Source organism: Panthera leo, chromosome B2, assembly GCF_018350215.1.
Source record: "Panthera leo isolate Ple1 chromosome B2, P.leo_Ple1_pat1.1, whole genome shotgun sequence".
Lineage (NCBI taxonomy): Eukaryota > Metazoa > Chordata > Mammalia > Carnivora > Felidae > Panthera > Panthera leo.
In genome coordinates this window covers 22,833,230-22,853,489 of record NC_056683.1, presented here as the reverse complement: position 1 = coordinate 22,853,489, position 20,260 = coordinate 22,833,230, and the positions used below count along the sequence as shown (strand labels likewise).

Genomic DNA, 20,260 nt, shown 5'->3' with positions numbered 1-20,260 from the left:
AAGGATGCCGATTCCTGGGACACAAGCCCTCAAAGGAAGCTGGAAACATCCGTGAGGAAGATTCTCAGGGGACAAGACCATTGGGAATTGCTTCATGTACTATTGATTGGTACCTGAACCAGAAACTGTTTTCTCCTTCATTAAACTACAGAAAACTGAAATCTAGAACACAAGAAGGAAAGGCCATGGTCCAATCCTTCAACACCATGGGTGTTGAAGGATTTGTTGTTTTAAGTTTATTCACATGCAGCCTAGCTCAGATTGTATTAAGGACCACTGTCTTTACAGCTCATAGAATCTGATCCCCAGTCTGCTCCACACCATCGAAAGGTTCTTTTAAAAGAGGTCTGCCTTTGGATTGTGTGAAGGACTTATTGACAGAATTGTGTGGGGCCAAGGATATATACAACTAGAGAAATTTTTCAGGCAGGAGATCGATCTTTGGGCACAGCTTGAAAAGTCAATCATCTAGTAGTAAGTCTCTGAAGAATTCAAGAGTTGTAGCTAGAAAGCAGGGGATCAAGGACTAACTCAGTGGTGAAAAGAGAAGAAATCAGAATTTATGTACCCGTACTGGCTTTTCTAGACCTGCTTTTGGGTGTGCAGTATACGGGGCTTTCATTCTTGTGTGACTGCCAGGGTACCTAATGATCAAGGGAGGGGGAAGCTTTTGTCCAATACCACTGCTAAATACTAGCCCTGTCATCTCACTCAGGGTTTCTGTATATGTTAGTCAAATTCAGGATTAAAAGCATTATTTGGTGTGGTGGAAAAAACCCACATTTTACTTATTCAGAAAAATCTGATATATTTGAGCACTTACTTATACAAATCATTTTACTAGCTTTCATGGAGTAACGATGAAGTCAATCAGGAAGCTGGCAGTTAGTTAGAAGGTAGAAGGCATACAGTAGAAGTGGAATTTTTGATGGCTTCAAATACTTTGAACATAGCTCCTTTACAATAATGTTTGAAAGTGAATCTAGGGAAGCATTCGTTGGATACATACTTGAAGTGAAAAAACATATTTGAGTCCCATTGTCTGTGATTTTGCTTAAATGGTGTTTATTTTTTAAATATAGATGATAATACCAGTCCTGGCATTCCCCTTAGGATAATTGTGAGAGTCAAAATCAAGATAATATTGATGAAATGTTTTGTAATTGGTTAACTTCTATAAAATATGAATGTTAATTGCTGGGTTGTTTCAGTATTACTTGTGGCAATTATTGTGGGAAAGCGTCAATTCATTAAGTCAAAGGACGCCTAGAAATTAGCCCCTATTGACAAGGAAGGAAAAATATACTTAATATAATTTAAAAAATGTTTTCCAGCAAAATAGTTTAAAGTTTTAATTTGATCCTTGGCTTTGCAACAAAACATTTTGAGAGGGAACCTCAGGGTACAGGGGCTCTTTACATTTTAGCAGTTCAGTCACTGAGGAACAAAATAAAATAGACAAAATACTGGCACAGAAGCAGTGCTGAAGTCCCAGACTTCAAGGAGCTAGTGCCCAGTGCCAGCTACCTTCTATAGAGTAAGCTCAGTGAATGGCCATGAAGGGTGGGATGAGTGATTAGAATATTCATTTTTTTCCTCTTATGTTTTTGTGTTCCAACTCTCTGCTTTCTGAGCTTTTTCAGAAATGACATTTCTGATATCACCCCTGTTAAAATATCACCTCATAATATGATGGATAAAATCTCTCACAGACACATTAGAGAAAGTCACTGCTCATACTGAAGACTTCATTTTAAGTCTGAAATTCTTCATAATACTACCCATTTATATGAAACAAGTAACTTAAAAAGTAGAAAATTCTCAGCACTTCTCCTTCCATGCCATTCACTCACATTGCAAATACCCAAGCACTTGCTACATGCCCCACACTGTTCTAGCCACTTGAGATGTATTAGTGATGAAAGCCAGCAAAGATCCTGCCCTCGCAGATTACAGGCTAGCAGCAGTCTGACAGTAAACAATAAATAGAAAAAATAGGAAAGGTTGTAGTATCTTAGAAGATGATATTCTCTGATGAAAACAGGGCAGAATAAGGGGTTTGGAAGTGTGGATTGGTGGAGAAGTATATAGTTTTAAAGTGGATGGTCAGGAAGGCCGCCTTGAGAAGGTGACATTTGAACAGAGACCTGGATCAGGTGAAGGAAAAGACCATTCCCAGTGGACACAGTTGTCCAAGCAAAGGGTGCAAAGTCAAGTGTACCTGCATGTCTGAGGGGTAGAAGGTGACCAGATGGCCAGAGGAGAGAGCAGTTGGCAGTTACCTTTGTTATGCTGTTAAATATTAATCAAATTATTTTTGCAGTACTTTGTATTTATTTTGATGAAAGCTTCTTTAGGGGCACCTGGGTGTCTCAGTCACTTAAGCGTCTGATTCTTGATTTAGGCTCAGGTCATGACCTCATGGTTCGTGAAATCGAGCCCCATGTTGCTATGAGTGCAGAGTCCTCTTGGGATTCTCTCTCTCTCTCTCTCTCTCTCTCTCTCTCTCTCTCTCTCCCTCTCTCTTGCTGCCCCTTCCTCTCCCTCTCCTTCTCTCTCCTCAAAATAAATAAATGAACAACAACAACAAAAAGAAAGCTTCTTTAGAACTTAGTTAACTACCTCTAAACTGAGCCGCATCCTAGACTTTTAAGAGCTGAAAGGAACTTGAGATGCTGTATTACTGCTGTTCTTTCATTTTATGGGAGAAGCAGCCCAGATCTACTGAAATAATTGGCCGCATAATGGCTCAGTTGGTAAATCTCAGTGTTTTTGGAGATGGATGTGGTAATGAGAAAAAAAAAAAGAAAGTGAAGAACACACAGAAATTTTTTTCAAAGTTTGTAAATGTTTAGCCCCTTTGAAATCTTACATTTATTTGGTAAAATGTACAATATAAAATTTGCCTTTTTAACTATTTTTAGCCATTTTTAGGTATACAATTCACTGACATTAATTAGATTCACAGTGTTGTTCAACCATTAGCACTATCGATTTCCAAAACATTTTCATCACCTCAAGCAGAAGCTTTGTATTCATTAAACAGTAACTCCCCATTCCCCCCTCTTTCTAGCCCCTTAGTAACCTCTAATCTTGCTGTCTCCATGAATTTACTTATTCTAGATATTTCGCATAGGTGAAATCAGATAGTATGTGTCCTTTTGTCTGGCTTGTTTCACTTAGCGTATCTTTTCAATGTTCACTTATCCTATAGCATGTATAAGAACTTCATTTCCTTTTAGGGCTGAATAATATCCCATTTTATATATGTACCGCATTTTGTTTATTCATTCTCAGATACTGAGTTTTGTTGTTGTTGTTGTTTTTTGTTTTTTCCTTTTGTCATTTGTGAATAATGCTGGTGTGAACATTAGTGTACAGTTATCTTGAGTCCCTTTTTTCAATTTTCGGATATACATATATTCATCTATATATCCATATATGTCTATAACTATATTGTGTGTATGCATGTGCATGCATACCTGCATATAGCTAGCGATAGGTAGGTAGGTAGGTAGGTAGGTAGGCAGGTAGACTGAAAGAGAAAGGGAGGGAGAGAGAGAGAGAGAGAGAAGAATGGCTAGGTCATACAGTAATTCTATGTTCAACATTTTGAAGAATGACCAAACTGTTGTCCACAGCAGCTGTGTCATGGTACATTCCAGCAGCAATGTACAAGGGATCCAGTTCATTTACATCCCTGTTGATGCTTGTTTTATGAGTTTTTTGTTTGTTTGTATTATAGCCAGCCTAGTAGATATGAAGTGGTATCTCACTGTGGTTTTGGTTTATATTTCCTGAATGACTAATGATGTGGAACATATTTTCATGTGCCTGTGGGCTATTTGTATAACTTCTCTGGGGAAATATCTCTGTAAATCTTTTGCCCATTTTTTTCTTTTTTTCTTTTTAACGTTTATTTATTTTTGAGAGAGAGAGTGCACAAGCAGGGGAGGGGCAGAAAGAGAGGGAGAGAGTCCTAAGTAGGCTCTGTGCTGTTAGTTCAGAGCACAACGTGGGATTCTTTCCCACAAACTGTGGGACTTAATGAGCTGAAATCAAGAGTCAGACACTTAACCGACTGAGCCATCCAGGTGCCCCTCTTTTACACATTTTTCAACTGGGTTTTGTATCTGTTGTTGAGTTGTAGGAGTTCCTTAGATATCCTGGATAATAGACCCTTAACATATATAATTTGCAAGTCCTTTCTCTAATTCAGTGAGTTGTCTTTCCACTCTCCCCTCTTTTTAATTTTAATTTTTTTTAAAAATTAATTTTTTGAGATGTTTTAGGTTCACAGCAAACTTGAGAGTAAGGTACAGAGATTTACCATATACCCTCTGCCCCCTCACATGCACAGCCTCCCCAATTATCAACATGTGCCACCAGAGTGCTACATTTTTTACAACTGATGAACCTACAATTACACATTATTATCACCCCAAATTCATTGTTTACTTTAGGGTTCACTCTTGGGGTTGTACATTCGTGGGTTTGGAAAAATGTATAATGACGTGTATCCATCATTATAGTGTCATATAAAGTATTTTCATTGCCCTAAAAGTTCTACTTCTTGCCCCCCCCCCACCAAATTCTCCCAAATTCCTTATCTTCTGGCATTGTCTGACAAAAGTCTAATTATATTATGTAACCTTCTTTATGTGGCTCCATACTAGCGATGAAGGTACATGGGCTTCACTTGTCTTAGTGCAGCTTAAATACTGTGTGTGTACAGATCTGTGTCACAGTCAACAACTGCCCATTCTCAGCCTTTTCTCAGGTTGGTGATACAACCTTTTCTGTGTGGCACAGTGATTTTTCTAAGGACTTTGGGGATGGAGGTTTGAGTGGTATCTCCACCCACCCCACCCCCAATGCCTTCCACAGATAGCACAGATGTCCTACGCCTTCAGAGGCATGGTGTTGAGCAATAGCAGCCAGTTTTAATCTTCCCTCAGTGCTCTTTGTTTCCCATCCTGATGCATGGCTAGCGTAGCCGCTGTCTTCCCTGACATGCTTCATGCTCACAGGGGCTATGCTTTGGAGGGGCCAGACCAGAGGCTGTGTGTGGAGGCTTGTGCACTGCTCTGGTTCCTCTCTTACTAGTGCTTCTCTTTCTGCGGCTGTTGAGGCAGAGCCTGGAGGGCCATCTGCTGTAGAAGGGACAGTGTATGGGATTAGGTGCTTTTAGGTTCTAAGGTCCACTTGGTTTCTCCATGTTCACACTGATGACTTCTTACTGCCCTCTTCTCAGTTGCCGTTCTACTCCTCCTCATCTTTTCCTTTCCCTCCTTTTAACTTCCCCATCTTTGGGCTCCTGTCTCATGTTATTTTGCTTCTATATATAGGCTGACCTTCTTAGAATGATTTTCAGCACCGACAACAAAAACAAAATCTTTTCCTGTGTGGGTTGCTCCATTCAGCACAAAGTCCTGTTAATCAGAACACCTAATTCCTTCCCATTCTGAATATTCTGTTTAAGTGAGGATGTTTCCCTACAGTCAGCTTTCTGCTTTGGGGGCTCTAGTTTACTGGAACTCTCTAGTATTAGAATAGGGAAAAAAATATACTGTCTTAAAACCCTGTCAGCCCTTGAGCACCTGGCAACAAATTATAGCTGGGGAGTGCCAAAGACCTGAAAATTAGACCTGCCTTGGCTGACAGTATCTTTAAGTATCTAGTTATTTATGGCTCACTTCCTTCCATAAAGAATTTGAAGTACCATATAAAAGTATGTACAAGAGGAGAAAATAAATAGTTGAGATAATCAGGACAAAGAGGAAATAAGACTAAGGAGATAAAACTGGGCCAAGAGTCACACAGAGAAATGTACCCTGAACACTTGTACAGTTGTGGAGGTGACCTGCAAGGTTGGTTCTAAGCATCTGTGGGGCCAAAGTAAGGAGAGAATTATGGTCAATTATGTAACTCATGGTATCCTTAAAATGAAAAACAACCCAGTTGTTCAGGGGAAAGAAGTGTTTGCCATTTCCATCTTCTTAGATCTGAGGTCAGTTCATTTAATGATGTCTCCTAGGGCAGACTATGTGGTACAGAGATCAGCATCCTGGACAGGTATGCCTGGTGCCTTACTAATGGCATTGCCAGCTAGCCCAATTCAGGGGACAATTCAAAAGAAGCTGTTCTAGGTGGGACGAAAACTAAGTGTTTCAAAGGTACAATTTGGTACAGCTCTGCAAAGAGATGCCACATCCTTTCTTGCAGCACTCCACAGTGATGGTCACAAGTAGTCTTTTCGATAAGAATGATTACGAGACTCAAAGTGCAGCAGAAGGAAGCTGGAGGCCAGCTGCTCCCTGTTACTAATGACACTCTAGCCCTCGACCAAGGTGCTTGGGATTGCGGGTGCTTGATGTCATGGCTTCCTCACTGGCCTGTGCATTGGGTCTTCTCAGTAGAGCCAGTCTCCTGTGTTCAGGAGAGGTTCTGCACTTGTCCCCACTGACAGCCAGGTGGAACAGATGCCCCTAAGACCATCACACTGCAGATTTTTGTATATCATCATCTTCCTGAATTCACGCAGCAATAACCTTTGAAATATTTTCCTTAGGTGTTTTTATGTAGACAGTCATGCCATCTCCAAATAAAGACAATCTGTTCATCTGTTTTTGCTCCCCCTACCCTTCCCCCACCCCCCACCATTTCCCCACTAGCTTAGAACTCAGGTTAGTAGAAACAAATAGAAAGAGTGGACATACCTGTCTATCTTCAAGCTGACCCTGAGGGCAAAGCAACTGGTCTTTCATCACTGTGAGTTATATTAGCTGTGGTTCTTGTATTGTGTCATTCATCAGATTAAAGAAATGCCCTGTGTTCTTCATTTCCTGAGAATTTTTATAATGAATGGATGTTGAATTTTTTTCAACTGCTTTTTCTGCATCTACTTTTGCATCTACGATTGCTTTTTCTAATTGTGTGTTGGGTTTTATTTTTTAATCTGCTTATATGATGAATTACATTGATTGATGTTCATATGTTGAGCTAACCTTACATTCCTGGGATAAATCCAGTCCTGACATAGTGTCCCTTGTATGCATTGCTGGATTTAATTTGTTAATATTTTGTAAAAGGTGGTTTGTTTGTTTTCTCATGATGCATATTGGTTTAAAGTTGTCTTTTTTTTGTAATGTCTTTGTCTGGTTTGGTATAAGGGCAATCCTGGTCTCATAAAATTTCCTTATTCTCTATTTCCTGGTAGTGTTTTATAGATTTAGTATTATTTCTTTCTTAACATTGTGATAGAATTCACTTAGTGAAGCCATCTGGCCCCAGAATTTTCTTTGCAAGAAGGTTTTTCTTTTCTTTTCTTTTTTTAATGTTTTATTTATTTTTGAGAGAGAGAGCACGAGCTGAGGAGGGACACAGAGAGAGGGGTACAGCAGATCCAAACTGGGCTCTGCACTGACAACAGCAAGCCCGATGCGGGGCTTGAACTCGCGAACTGCAAGATCATGGCTTGAGCCAAAGTCAGACACTTAACCGACTGAGCCACCCAGGTGCCCGTGGGAAGGTTCTCAATTATATATTCAGTATTTTAATTGATATAGGTTATTTGTTCTTCTTAATGGGCTTTGGTAGTTTGGGGTTTTTTTTGGGGGGGGGGAATAATTTGTCCATTTTGTATGGATTGTTGAATAGTTGTTGAATTCACCTGCATAAAGTTATTTTATAATATTCTTTCATTATCCTTTTATTACCACTAGGATCTGTCTTTAGTGAGGTCCTATCTTTAATTCCTGACATTGGTAATTTGTACTTTCTCTTTTTCATGTTTTTTCCTAATTTGTCTGGCTAGCAATTTATCCATTTTATTGATATTTCAAAAAAAAAAAAAAAAACCGCTCAGCTTTTGGTACACATACATATACAAAGGAACATTATTCAGTCATAAAAAAGAATAAGACCTTGCCATTTGTGACAACATGGATGGGCCCAGAAGGTATTATGCTAAGTGAAATCAGTCAAACAGAGAAAGCTTTTTCTTTTATACAATGACTGAGTAATGTTCCATTGTGTATGTATACCACCTGTTCTTTGTCCATTCATCTATTGATGGATACTTCGGTTGTTTCCTTATCTTGGCTACTGTAAATAATGCTGCAATAAACATACAGATGCTATATATCTTTAATTTTTTGAGGACCCTCCTTACTATACTGTTTCCCACAGTGGCTTCACCAGTTTACATTCCCACCAACAGTGCACAAAGCTTCCTTTTTTTCACATCCTCATCAAAACTTACTGTTTCTTTTTTGATTCTAGAGAATACCATATGATTTCACTTACATATGAAAACTAAAAAATCAAACAAACAAACAAAAGGTTGAAACATACCCATAAATACAGAGAACAAGCCAACAGTTGCCAGAGAGGAGGGTGGTGGAAGGATGGGCAAAACAGGCAAGAGGAAGTGGGAGATACAGCCTTCCAGTTCTGGAATAAGTCACAGGGTTAAAGGTACAGCATAGGGAATATAGTCAATGGTATTATAATAGCATTGTATGGTGACATATGGTAGCTACCACAACATACAGAGTGGTGAGCATACCACAAAGTATGGAGTTGTCGAATCGCTATGTTGTACATCTGAAACTAACCTAACATTGTGTGTCAACTGTCCTTCAATTTAAAAAAATTTATTTTAAACCAGTTTTTGGTGTTCATCAATTTTCTCTATTGTTTTTCTTTCCTTTTTTTTTTTATTTTATCACTTGCACTCCTATATTTAGTTTTTCCTTTGTTTGGCTTAGTTTGTTCTTAATTTTATTTTTCTACATTTGTAAGGTAGTAGTTCATTGATTTGACACCTTTCCCCTCTCACATAAGCATTTAATGCTATAGGCTTCTTTTGAATTACAGCTTTAGATTCATTCCATACATTATTTTGTGTTGCATCTTAATTTGTATTCATTTGAATGCATTTTCTAATTTTTCTTGTGATTTTTTTTTTCTTTGACTTGGGTTATTTAAAAGTATGTTGTATAATTTCCCAGTATTTGGGAATGTCTTTAGATATTTGTATACTCTTGACTTCTGATTTATTTTCTCTTTGGACATAGGACATTCCTTAAATTTAACTCCTTTTAAGTATTTTGAAATTTGTTTTGTGTCTCAGAAAATCATTTATGTTGATGAATGACCCATCTTCTTGAAAAGAATATGAATTCTGTTGTATGGTGTGCATAATTTTATATTTGACAAAATTAACAACCTGTGATATGTTGGAAATTTTTTAGAAAGTTCTTCACTAAAGATCAGGGCTTTGTTTGTTTGTTTGTTTGTTTTGAGAGAGAGGGGATGCAAGTGATCAAGGGGCAGAGAGAGAGGAAGAGGAGAGAATCCCAGGAGGGGCAGAAAGGGAGAGAGAGAGAAGTGGGGCTTGAGCTCACCCAAAGCAGGGCTCAACCTCACGAACCATGAGATCATAGCCTGAGCTGAAGTCCGATGCTTAACTGACTGAGCCACCCAGCACCCCTAGACCAGTGCTTCTTAATCTCTATGTATCTTATAGCTAAATATTTGTTTTCCCATTTGTCATTATGATTGCCTTGATACCAAGTGATAAACAGAGATGTTAGTATTTAACTTATTATGAAGCATTTTTCCAGCTGGACCTTGCATATCTAATCTTGAAGTTCCATGAATATTCAAGTTCAGCTAGAGTGAATGGGAATCTGTGGAACAATTTTAAGAGTTTTTTTTTATGGTTTAGAAAGACACTGAAAAATAAAAATAAGAACACATATGGCTGTCTTGGAGATGAGTCATTCATTGTCCTATCCTTACACATATCTACTGTGACAATGTCCAGATTTATGTTTTAGAAAGAGACTTGGCAGCACTATCACAGATGGACCAAATAGGGAGACAGACGGTGACTACTTGGGAGTTTCTTGGAATAGTCCAGGTGGGAGATGTTTGTTGAAGGGACAAATCTATAGCTACAATTGGACTAGAATGAAGGGATGGTTTTGAGAGAAATTTTGAGATATAATTTAAAGGTCTATATCTGAAATGAGGTAGTGTTTTAAGTTAGTTTACTCCCAGGTTTCTTCCTTGAGTAACTAGATGGATGATGACCCCATTCATCATGAGGTGGAAAAATAAGATGAAAAGCAGTAGTTGGTTTGGAGAGGGTATTGGATCGCTTTGGCTTAGGACTGTTTTGTTTATATGTTGGATGGGCAATGTGATGAATGATGTGGGGTGGCATGGGCTTTGGATAAGATGTGATATTAGGACATAATTAATATTCTGGTGTATATGATGTGCTATAGTATAGTGGATTCATCTTATTTTAAGCTTAATTCCTGATCTATGTGAAACCCTATCTAGTTGCTATTCACATCATTCTTATATCTCAGACAAATGAACTTACATCAGCAGTTCAGTTAACCTTAGATTACCCATATGGGAAATGTTTGCAATAGAAAGCACAACCCAGATGATTTAACAAGGGCAATGTCTGGTTATCTCTTGTTGAATAATAAACCACTCCAAACTTAATAGCCTAAGAAAGCCGCCATTTTATTATTCTGTGGTCACAAATTTGGACAGCACACAGTGGAGATAGTTTGTCTCTCATCCGCAATGGCTGGAGCCTTGGGAAGATTAAACAGCTGAGGTGATTTAGAGGGCTAGGGCTGGCACCCTCTTGAGTCTTCTTTACTGACATACCTGCTGTCAGTACCAGGATGGCTTGAAAGCTAGATTCACCTGGGACTGTCCACTAGAGCACCTACACATGATCTTTCTGTGTTACTTCCTTCTCAGAGCATGGCAGCTAGGTTCCAAGAGAGAATGTTCTAGAGAAAGAATTGTGAGAGAGGGTGTGTGGAGAGTGAGCATTCCAAGAAAACCAAGTGTTAGTTGTGTGGCTATTTTGATGTGACCTTGGAAGTCACATAGTATCACTTCCCCCATACTCAATTGATTGAAGCCATTACAACCCACTGAGATTGAAGAGGAAGGGTAGAAGAAATTTGTGGTTGTTTTTGAAATCCCTACAGATGATAACACTTATTTTCCAACCTTGGAAATGTATTGCCTCTTACAGAATGAAAGAGACCAATTCTGGCTCTAAAAAGAGGACATAGAGATCCATTTTTACTACTCATGATTTTCCTGAAAGTTTGGTCCCAGTGCAACCAAAGAGGAATACTTTGTGCTTCTTATAACCTCTTAAAAATAAACAGAAAACAAATTCCTATATTTTATCTAGTAACAAAAATCTCTATCAGTCTTTATATAAAAAGGCATGTACTATAAAGACTTCCTACCTTTGTCCTCCATTTGCACAGTTCTTTCCTACCTACCCCTGAATTAAAAATAAATAAATAAAAACACTTAGCATAACACTCTCCAGTTCCATCCACGTTGCCACAAATGGCCAGATTTCATTCTTTCTCATTGCCAAGTAGTATTCCATTGTGTATATAAACCACAACTTCTTTATCCATTCATCAGTTGATGGACATTTAGGCTCTTTCCATAATTTGGCTATGTTGAAAGTGCTGCTATAAACATTGGGGTACAAGTGCCCCTATGCAACAGCACTCCTGTATCCCTCAGGTAAATTCCTACCAGTGGTATTTCTGGGTCATAGGGTAGATCTATTTTTAATTTTTTGAGGAACCTCCACACTGTTTTCCAGAATGGCTGCACCAGTTTGGATTCCCACCAACAGTGCAAGAGGGTTCCCGTTTCTCCACATCCTCGCCAGCATCTATAGTCTCCTGATTTGTTCGTTTTAGACACTCTGACTGACGTGAGGTGGTATCTGAGTGTGGTTTTGATTTGTATTTCCCTGATGAGGAGTGACATTGAGCATCTTTTTGTGTGCCTGTTGGCCATCTGGATGTCTTCTTTAGAGGAGTGTCTCTTCATGTTTTCTGCCCATTTCTTCACTGGATTATTTGTTTTTCGGGTGTGGAGTTTGGTGAGTTCTTTATAGATTTTGGATACTAGCCCTTTGTCCGATATGTCATTTGCAAATATCTTTTCCCATTCCGTTGGTTGCCTTTTAGTTTTGTTGATTGTTTCCTTTGCAGTGCAGAAGGTTTTTATCTTGATGAGGTCCCAATAGTTCATTTTTGCTTTTAATTCCCTTGCCTTTGGAGATGTGTCAAGTAAGAAATTGCTGCGGCTGAGGTCAGACAGAGAAAGACAGATACCATATGTTTTTACTCTTACGTGGATCCTGAGAAACTTAACAGAAGACCATGGGGGAGGAGAAGGAAAAAAAATTTAGAGAGGGAGAGAGGCAAACCATATGAGACTCTTAAAAACTGAGAATAAACTGAGGGTTGAGGGGGGTGGGAGGGAGAGGAGGGTGGGTGATGGGCATTGAGGAGGGCACCTGTTGGGATGAGCACTGGGTGTTGTTTGGAAAACAGTTTGACAATAAGTTTAATATTAAAAATAATAATAATAATAAAATAATAAAAAAAATAAAAACAGCTGCTGCTTTGAGTTTTTGAAATTGGTTGGAGCCTTTTTATAATAATATTTCATTGTACAGACATAGCATAGTTTATTTAATCATTTCTCTAGTGATGAATATTTGGGTTATTTACAGTCTTTTGCTTTTATAAACAATACTCCAGGAAGTGGTCTTATACAGTCCTAATTTCCTGTAAGGAGGATACTTTCTAGTAGTTAAAGTAACAAGGTGGTACGTGCATCTGTAATTCTGATAGCTACTGGTATACTATGCTCCTTAGGTCAATAGCTTAAAGACTCAATTGTGAACCTACCAGCAATATAGAGAGTGCTTGTTTTCCCTTGGCTTTGCTCTCAAGTATGGAATCAGATGTATTTATTTTTGCCAATCTGGTATATAAAATATGATAACTTTGTGCATTTTCATCTTTTATTTTTCTTAAGCTTTCATTTGCTTAAGGGTAATTTTTCTTTCCTTTCTGTGAATGTCTTCATATTCTTGGTCCATTTAAAAAATTAGAGGGGGCGCCTGGGTGGCTCAGTCACTTGAACATCTGACTTTGGCTCAGGTCATGATCTTGCGGTTCATGAGTTCAAGCCCTGCATCAGGCTCTGTGCTGACAGGTTGGAGCCTGCTTTGGATTCTGTGTCTCCCTTCTCTCTCTCTGCCCTTCCCCTCCTCATACTCTGTCTCTCTCTCAAATATAAATTAATTTTTTTCAACTTTAAAAATTAGATTGTTGCTCATTTTCTTACCTACTTTTAGGGGCTCTATTCGTGTTTTTGCTTTAGAAAAAGTTTCAGGGGATGGGGAACTGAGAGTAACAGATGAAAGGAGCATAACACACTAAAAAAATTACTAGATATTAAATAAAGTCAAATACCCTAAATAAGCAGTAGTTACTGTATAGTAAGAAATATCTGTTACTCCTTATTCAGTTACAGATATTAGGCTCTAGGTGGTTGGTTATATCTAAAAGAATGATAATAAAATTGAAAAGATTAAAGAAAAAGCCTCAGTCACAAAGCAGCATTAACTTTGCTACCTATATTTATTATTTTTTTTTACTTGAAACAACTAACAATTATAGGAAAATGTTTTGAAGTTTTAAAACTATTACCCATTATAATTCTTGAACATCATGTTTTGTTTTTTGTTTTTTCACATTACAACCCTCACTTGGACCTATATTAAATAGTGGTATCACAGTACATATTCATGTTATCATAAATATTTTTCATACTTTCTTATAGTCTGTCACTTAATAAATCTGTATTTTATAATTACAATTTTTAATGATTTCATTAAAATGCAGTATATTTTGTAAGCCATTCCCTAATTTGGGCCACTTAGGTTGTTTCCATGTTTTTGCTCTTATAAAGTAATACTGCTGAATATCTTCTTTCATTTATATTTTTCTTTTGTTGAATTATTTCTTTAGGATCAATTCCTGAGTAGAATCATAATAATAACGAGTATGAACATTCTTAAGGATCTTTACATGTATATGTTGTTTCCAAATTGTAAGAATACCTAGTGTAACCCCCCAGTGAATGAGGACAGTGGAACCACACGATGCAGAATGTGCTGGAACCACATCAGCAGGACTGCCATTTTTTCTTTCATTTTAAAAAAATAAAAATTCTTGGGGCGCCTGAGTGGCTCGGTTGATTGAACATCTGACTCCTGATTTAGGCTCAGGTCATGATCTCACAGTTCATGAGTTCAAGCCCTGTATCAGACTCTGCACTGACAGTGTGATGCCTCCTTGGGACTCTCTCTCTCTCCTTCCTCTGCTCATGCTCGCTCTCTCTCTCTCTCTGTCTCTCAAAATAAATAAATAAAAACTTAAGGAAATAAAAATTCTTCTTTAAGTAGATTTTAAAAGTCTATCATGGTTATATTAAATTTCATGTCTTTAATTAGTCACCAACCTATTTTTCAAGTCTCATGAATCAGTATGAATTATTCTAAACTATTTTGCCTCACTCTTCAATTGCTCTCTTAGGCATGTGACCACTGGGTCAGGGGTTGTGCATAATGTTCATGATCCCACTGTCTGTGAGATTGAATACCCCACTTCCCTCTACCTCACCTGAGTGTTCATTTTTGTTCAGGAACAGGTGTACTCAGCGAACCACTGGCTTTTCTTTCTCATACATCTTCCCTTTCGCTACTGATCCATTTTCTCTCTTAGTATCTTTTTCTTTTGTGATCTCATTTTGATTATTTTAATTCATTCAGCTTTTAAACAAACCATTTGAAAAGGCTCATACTTCTGCCTGGCTTCTTTTACACATTTATCCTTGTTGTTTTATTTATAAATGATGGTGGTGGGAGCACCTAGCCAGAAATGGATCCTTTCTGCAATGTCCTATCTGCCTCAAACCTTCTGTGTTTCCATAATGAACTCCTAACGCTTCTGTGCTACACTGCTACCCCTCTGCTATTTGAAGACGTTCCTTCAGTCTGGAATTTTCTTTTACCTTTCTCCACATTTTGGATGTGTATTAGTTTTGTGGGGTTTTTTGTTGTTATTGTTTGCTTGTTTTTTTTATTTTTTGCCTGGTAACAAATTAATGTCATACTTATTAGATTAAAACCACACAAATTTATTATGTCAGTTTCCTTGCATCAGAAGTCCAGGCACAGGTTGGCTGGGGCCTCTGCTCAGTGTCTTCACAGGTAGAAATCAAGGGGTCAGCACGGCTATATGCTCTTCTGGAGTTCTGGTCCTCCTCTCAGCCCATTCACCCTGTTGGGAGAATTCATTTCCTTATGATTGTGGGAATTAGGGCCCCACTTATTGCTGACAGCCAGGGCTTCCCCCAACTTTTAGAGGCCTCCCTCAGGTCCTAGCCACGTGGCCCTCTCGCTGTGTGTCAGCTCACTTTTCCTGGGCCAGCAGGAGAGTCTCTCTGGTTTGCTCAGATGAACTTCAATATAAAGTAACTAATCACAGGGCTGAAATCCCATTCTGTTCCCAGGGCCACCGCACTCAAAGGGAGAGATTTACACAGGGCATGTATGAGTAAAATCTTGAGGCCATTGCAGCCTGCCCAGGATCCAGACACCCTTAGTGTCCAGTTGAAATTATGTTCCTTTCATGAGCCCTTTCTGTAAGCTTTTCAAGTAGTATGACTTGCTCTCTTGCCTTCTTCACACAGCAGGTCTATGTCTTTGGTCTTAGTCTGCTTCAGGTAAGTGAAATAAACCCTTTGAGTTCATAGCATTGCTGTACTGTGAACAATACACTTTACCTTTGGAGTGAGTGGTACTAAATAAATGTTCCACCTTGGCTTGCTTGATCTCCATCCATTATTGAGGTAGCTCTTACTAAGGGTAAAAGTTGTTTTAACAAAATTGAGGGATTTTTCTGAATATTAACAGTCCGTTATGGCACACTTCCAACATACCCACCCATTTAGTAAGCCACATAGGGACAGAGACCATCTTTTTTCTCTCTCTCTACACATGGTAGGCTAAATTTGAATCAGGGCAAATAAAGATTACAGGAAAATTGTTTTTCAGAGGCAGGAAGGCGGGCTTAAAGTGCTTGGAATATAATAAAAAATGAAAGGCAACATTAGAGGCAGTGTGACTCCAGAGTGCCTCAGGGAGGGAAGTGAGGAATGTGGGGAGCGCAAGAAATGTAAAACTTATGGATGGGCTTATGGATGTCTCTCCCCAGTGCCTTACCTGCTAGTAGGCTCACAACCAGTGTTACTGGTTATTTACCCACAAGTAGGAAAGTAGGATGCACCTGTGAAGTCTTTATATATTTAAAAAAAATGTTTTGTTTGTTTGTTTGTTTGTTTTAGAGATAGATAGTTCGTGAGCAGGGGAACGGGGCAGAGGGAGAGATCTTACATAGGCTCCATGCTCAGCATGAAGCTTGATGCGGGACTTGACCCCACAACCACAAGACAGTGACCTGAGCTGAAACCAAGAGTTGGACACTCAACCGACTGAACCACCCAGGCACCCTGTAGTCTTCATATTTTTTAAATCAGTTGTGTTTTGCTTTCCTAATTGTAGCTGGTGCTCAAGATCAGATTGGTTGGGCTTTTGGCCTGGGATTGGAAAGACTGGCCATGATCCTCTATGACATCCCTGATATCCGCCTCTTCTGGAGTGAGGATGAGCGTTTCCTGAAGCAGTTCCGCGTGTCAGATATCAACCAGAAGGTGAAATTTCAGGTAACATGACTTGTAAGAATCAATTATTAATTATAATAATGATTTTCAAGAATTGAAGGGGTCATGCACTTGAAAAGAAACTTGTTGAATTTAAAAATAATGTGAATTTGTGGGGCGCCTGGGTAGCCCAGTCGGTTGAGCGTCCGACTTTGGCTCAGGTCATGATCTCACAGTTCGTGAGTTCAAGCCCCACATCGGGCTCTGTGCTGACAGCTCAGAGCCTGGAGCCTGCTTCGGATTTTGTGTCTCCTTCTCTCTGCCCCTTCCCCGCTCATGCTCTGTCTCTCTCTGTCTCTCAAAAATGAATAAACATTAAAAAAAATAAAAAAAAAATAATGTGCATTTGAAAAGAAGTTTTAAATAGAGGTCCATAAACACAGGAATTCATAAACCATCGGAAGCTGTATACGGAAGAAAAAAAAGATTTACGAAGCTTTTAGTCTGAGCACAGAACCAACTTTGGGCTTTGTTAATGACCATTTTAATCATTATGAAATAGCCATCTTAAAGTTTAGTTTTTCTGATACTAGTATAGACACACTGGCTTTCTTGTGATTAGTGTTTGTCATGTGTGTCTTTTTCATCCTTGTATTTTCACTCTATGTTCTTAAAAGTGTCTCTTGAACGTTGTGTAGAACTGGGCCTTTTTATTTCATTGGAGTGTTGAATACATCTTACATTTACTATAATTACATGGGATATTCTTGGGCTTAATTCTGTCATTTTTTATTTCTTCCCTCATTTCCCCCTTCTTTTCTTCATTTCTTTATTTGGAAACTGAGAGTTTGTGTTTTTTGGTTTGTTTGTTTTTACATTCCATTTTATTACTCCTGTTACTATTTAGTTTCACCATTTTGTATTATTTTTAAGTGGCTGTTCTAGATTACGATATACATAATTAATGCATCACCCTTTACCATCAGTAGCTATTACACAACTTCATGAGACATTAAATATCCTTCAACAGTGTCATTTTTTTACTCCCCTGATTTTTATATTATTATTGTTATTTTATTTCTCCATGTATTATAATCCCACAGTAGTTGCTCTATTTGCTTCAAATAGCCAGTTGTCTTTTTAAAGAGATTTAAAATGATATTGTTTTATATCTCCCTTGATACTTACCCCACTGATCATTCCTTTCTGCCGATCTTGGTTTTTCTCTGTGATCATTTCCCTTCGGCCTGGAGAACTTCCTTAAATATTTTCCTGTAATGCAGCATGAATGTGTTCAGTTTGGTTGTTTGGAAATGCCTTTATTTCATTTTTACTTTTTAGGAATATTTTCTTTGATTATAGGTGTCTAGGTTGCCAGTTTGTATGCACACGTGCATGCGCACGCGTGTGGGTGTTTGCATGTGTTTTCCTTTCAGCTCTTGAAACAGGTCATTTCATTGTCTTATCCTTTTACTCTGGTTTTCAGTGGTTTGCCCTGTATATGATTTTCTGTTTTACAGCTTAGAGTTTCACTGTGTTGGATTTAATGTCTTTTCAACCATCTTTGAAACCCTCATCTAATATCTTTTCCAACAATTATACTCTGTTCTTTCTTTTCCTTTCAGGCTGCAACTACATGTGTGTCAGACCGTTTGAAGTTATGCCTTAGTACTTTGATTCTCAGGGTGTGTTTTTTATTATTGGTTTTTTTTCACTCTGTGCTTTATTTTGGATAGTTTTTATTCCCTTATCTTTGGATTTACCAGCCTTTTCTATCTTGTCCACTTAACCATTAAGCCCCTCCAATGAATTCATATTGTACTTACCAGTTCTACAATTTCTATTTGCTTCTTTTTTAGAGTTTTTATTACTCTGGAGGATTCTTCGTCTTCTCACCCATTTTGTACATTTTACCTTAAATTCTTTAGCATCGTCATGTAGTAGTTATTTTTGTCTTTTTAATTCCAACCATTTTGTTACCTGTTGTTCTCCTTTTATTTTTTTTTTTCTTCTTAGTTATGGGTCACATTTTTCCTGCTTTTTCATGTGTCTCACTTTTATATTGTATATAAAAGAACAAAGAAACCGAAATAGGTAGTATATGTCCTCAGCAAGCCTTGTCCTTTCCCCTGTCAGGCAGCTAAGGTGTGTAGGCCAGATCTCTTCGTTCTAATCAGGAGTTGAACCGGATTTCACATCTGCCATCCCCTTGGTGGTGAGATCTGGCCCTGCAGCAGACTTTGGGATCTATGCACATGAGATGTGATCTCTCTACTTTCCACCAGTTGCCAGCTTCTACCCACCAGTAGCTGCCAAGCAAAAGTATTATGAATGAGGATTGGCTGGCAGTGAGAGCTAGCTAGCCATTCCCCCACTTTCCAGTCTGCCACACCCACCAATGCTTGGCTGAGAGGAGTTTGGCTCATTATTCCTTATTCCAGCAAGGTTTTTTTACCAAAAGCAGGCTAGTTCTGCCCACTCATGCACCAGTAGGGAAAGTATCCATCAATGTCTGTCCCCCAGACAGTAGGACAGTAGAAGGCAGTCTGTTCGATTAGATTTGTGTCCAGATCTCCTCAATATCTTGTATGACAAATAAGATCTCTAAAGTTATTGTTTTCTCATCGCTATAGTGGGGCCGATGGTTTTCTGTGACCTTTTGCCTCCTAATCAGAACTGGAAAATCTCCTATAATTTATTTACATTTTGACTCCATCTTTAATGGCTTTTTTAAAAAATCCTATTTTTTTTTTTAATTAAAAATTTTTTTTTTCAACGTTTATTTTATTTTTTGGGACAGAGAGAGACAGAGCATGAACGGGGGAGGGACAGAGAGAGAGGGAGACACAGAATCGGAAACAGGCTCCAGGCTCTGAGCCATCAGCCCAGAGCCTGACGCGGGGCTCGAACTCACGGACCGTGAGATCGTGACCTGGCTGAAGTCGGACGCTTAACCGACTGCGCCACCCAGGCGCCCCTAAAAAAAATCCTATTTTTTTTTTTAAGGAAGCTGTTTTTTTGTTTTTTTGTTTTTTGTTTTTTGTTTTTTTTATTTTTTATTCTAGCACCAAGTCCTTCTAGGTTAATTTGGAATAAAGCTCCATCTGAATGATCAAAAGTAAAACCTGGCTAAGGGTGTAAGTTTTTCTCATTCATATTTTCATTTTTTCAGTCATTTATTTAATTGGCAAATATTGATGGAACACCAGCCAACACTGTACAGAGCAGTGTGCCCAACACTGGAGTGACGCACACAGGTGACTAACACAGATGCTACCATAAGTGAGTGGTTTAGGTCCAATCTTAAGTGCACTTGAACTGTCATCTGTTAGGAGACACCAAGATATCCAGGAATAGACTATGGGTTTCTTGTATTACATGTCATTTTTTGTAATTTCTTTTGCTTTCAGATTTTAAAATCAATGTATGCATACTTGCACTATTATATAACCTAAATGGCTGTCTTTGTGTAATAAACTTAAGAATTTCTGATGAGCAGCTAGGATTTGATCACTGAAAAATATAAAATACTTTGTAAATTATAGATCACAGAGAGCTGTTTCCTAATTATTCACTTATAATTAGTATTTATTGATTATATTCTGTGTTAGCTCCCTATTGCTGTCACAATGAATTACCACAAATCTAGCAGCTTAAAACA

At 38.3% G+C, this 20,260-nt stretch overlaps 1 protein-coding gene across 30 annotated transcripts in view; it reads left to right on the top strand.

Annotated features, from left to right (window-relative positions):
- The window catches only part of FARS2 (phenylalanyl-tRNA synthetase 2, mitochondrial), a 538,971-nt gene that overhangs the window by 315,522 nt on the left and 203,189 nt on the right, over positions 1–20,260 (top strand). For all 30 annotated transcript variants that reach the window (XR_006202464.1, XR_006202465.1, XR_006202466.1 and 27 more), the window contains one exon: positions 16,502–16,662. Coding sequence is in view for 24 of the 30 variants with exons in the window: in XM_042938006.1 (XP_042793940.1) it covers positions 16,502–16,662 (161 nt within the window). In the remaining 6 variants the exon portion in view is untranslated. The remainder of the gene's footprint in view (positions 1–16,501; positions 16,663–20,260) is intronic.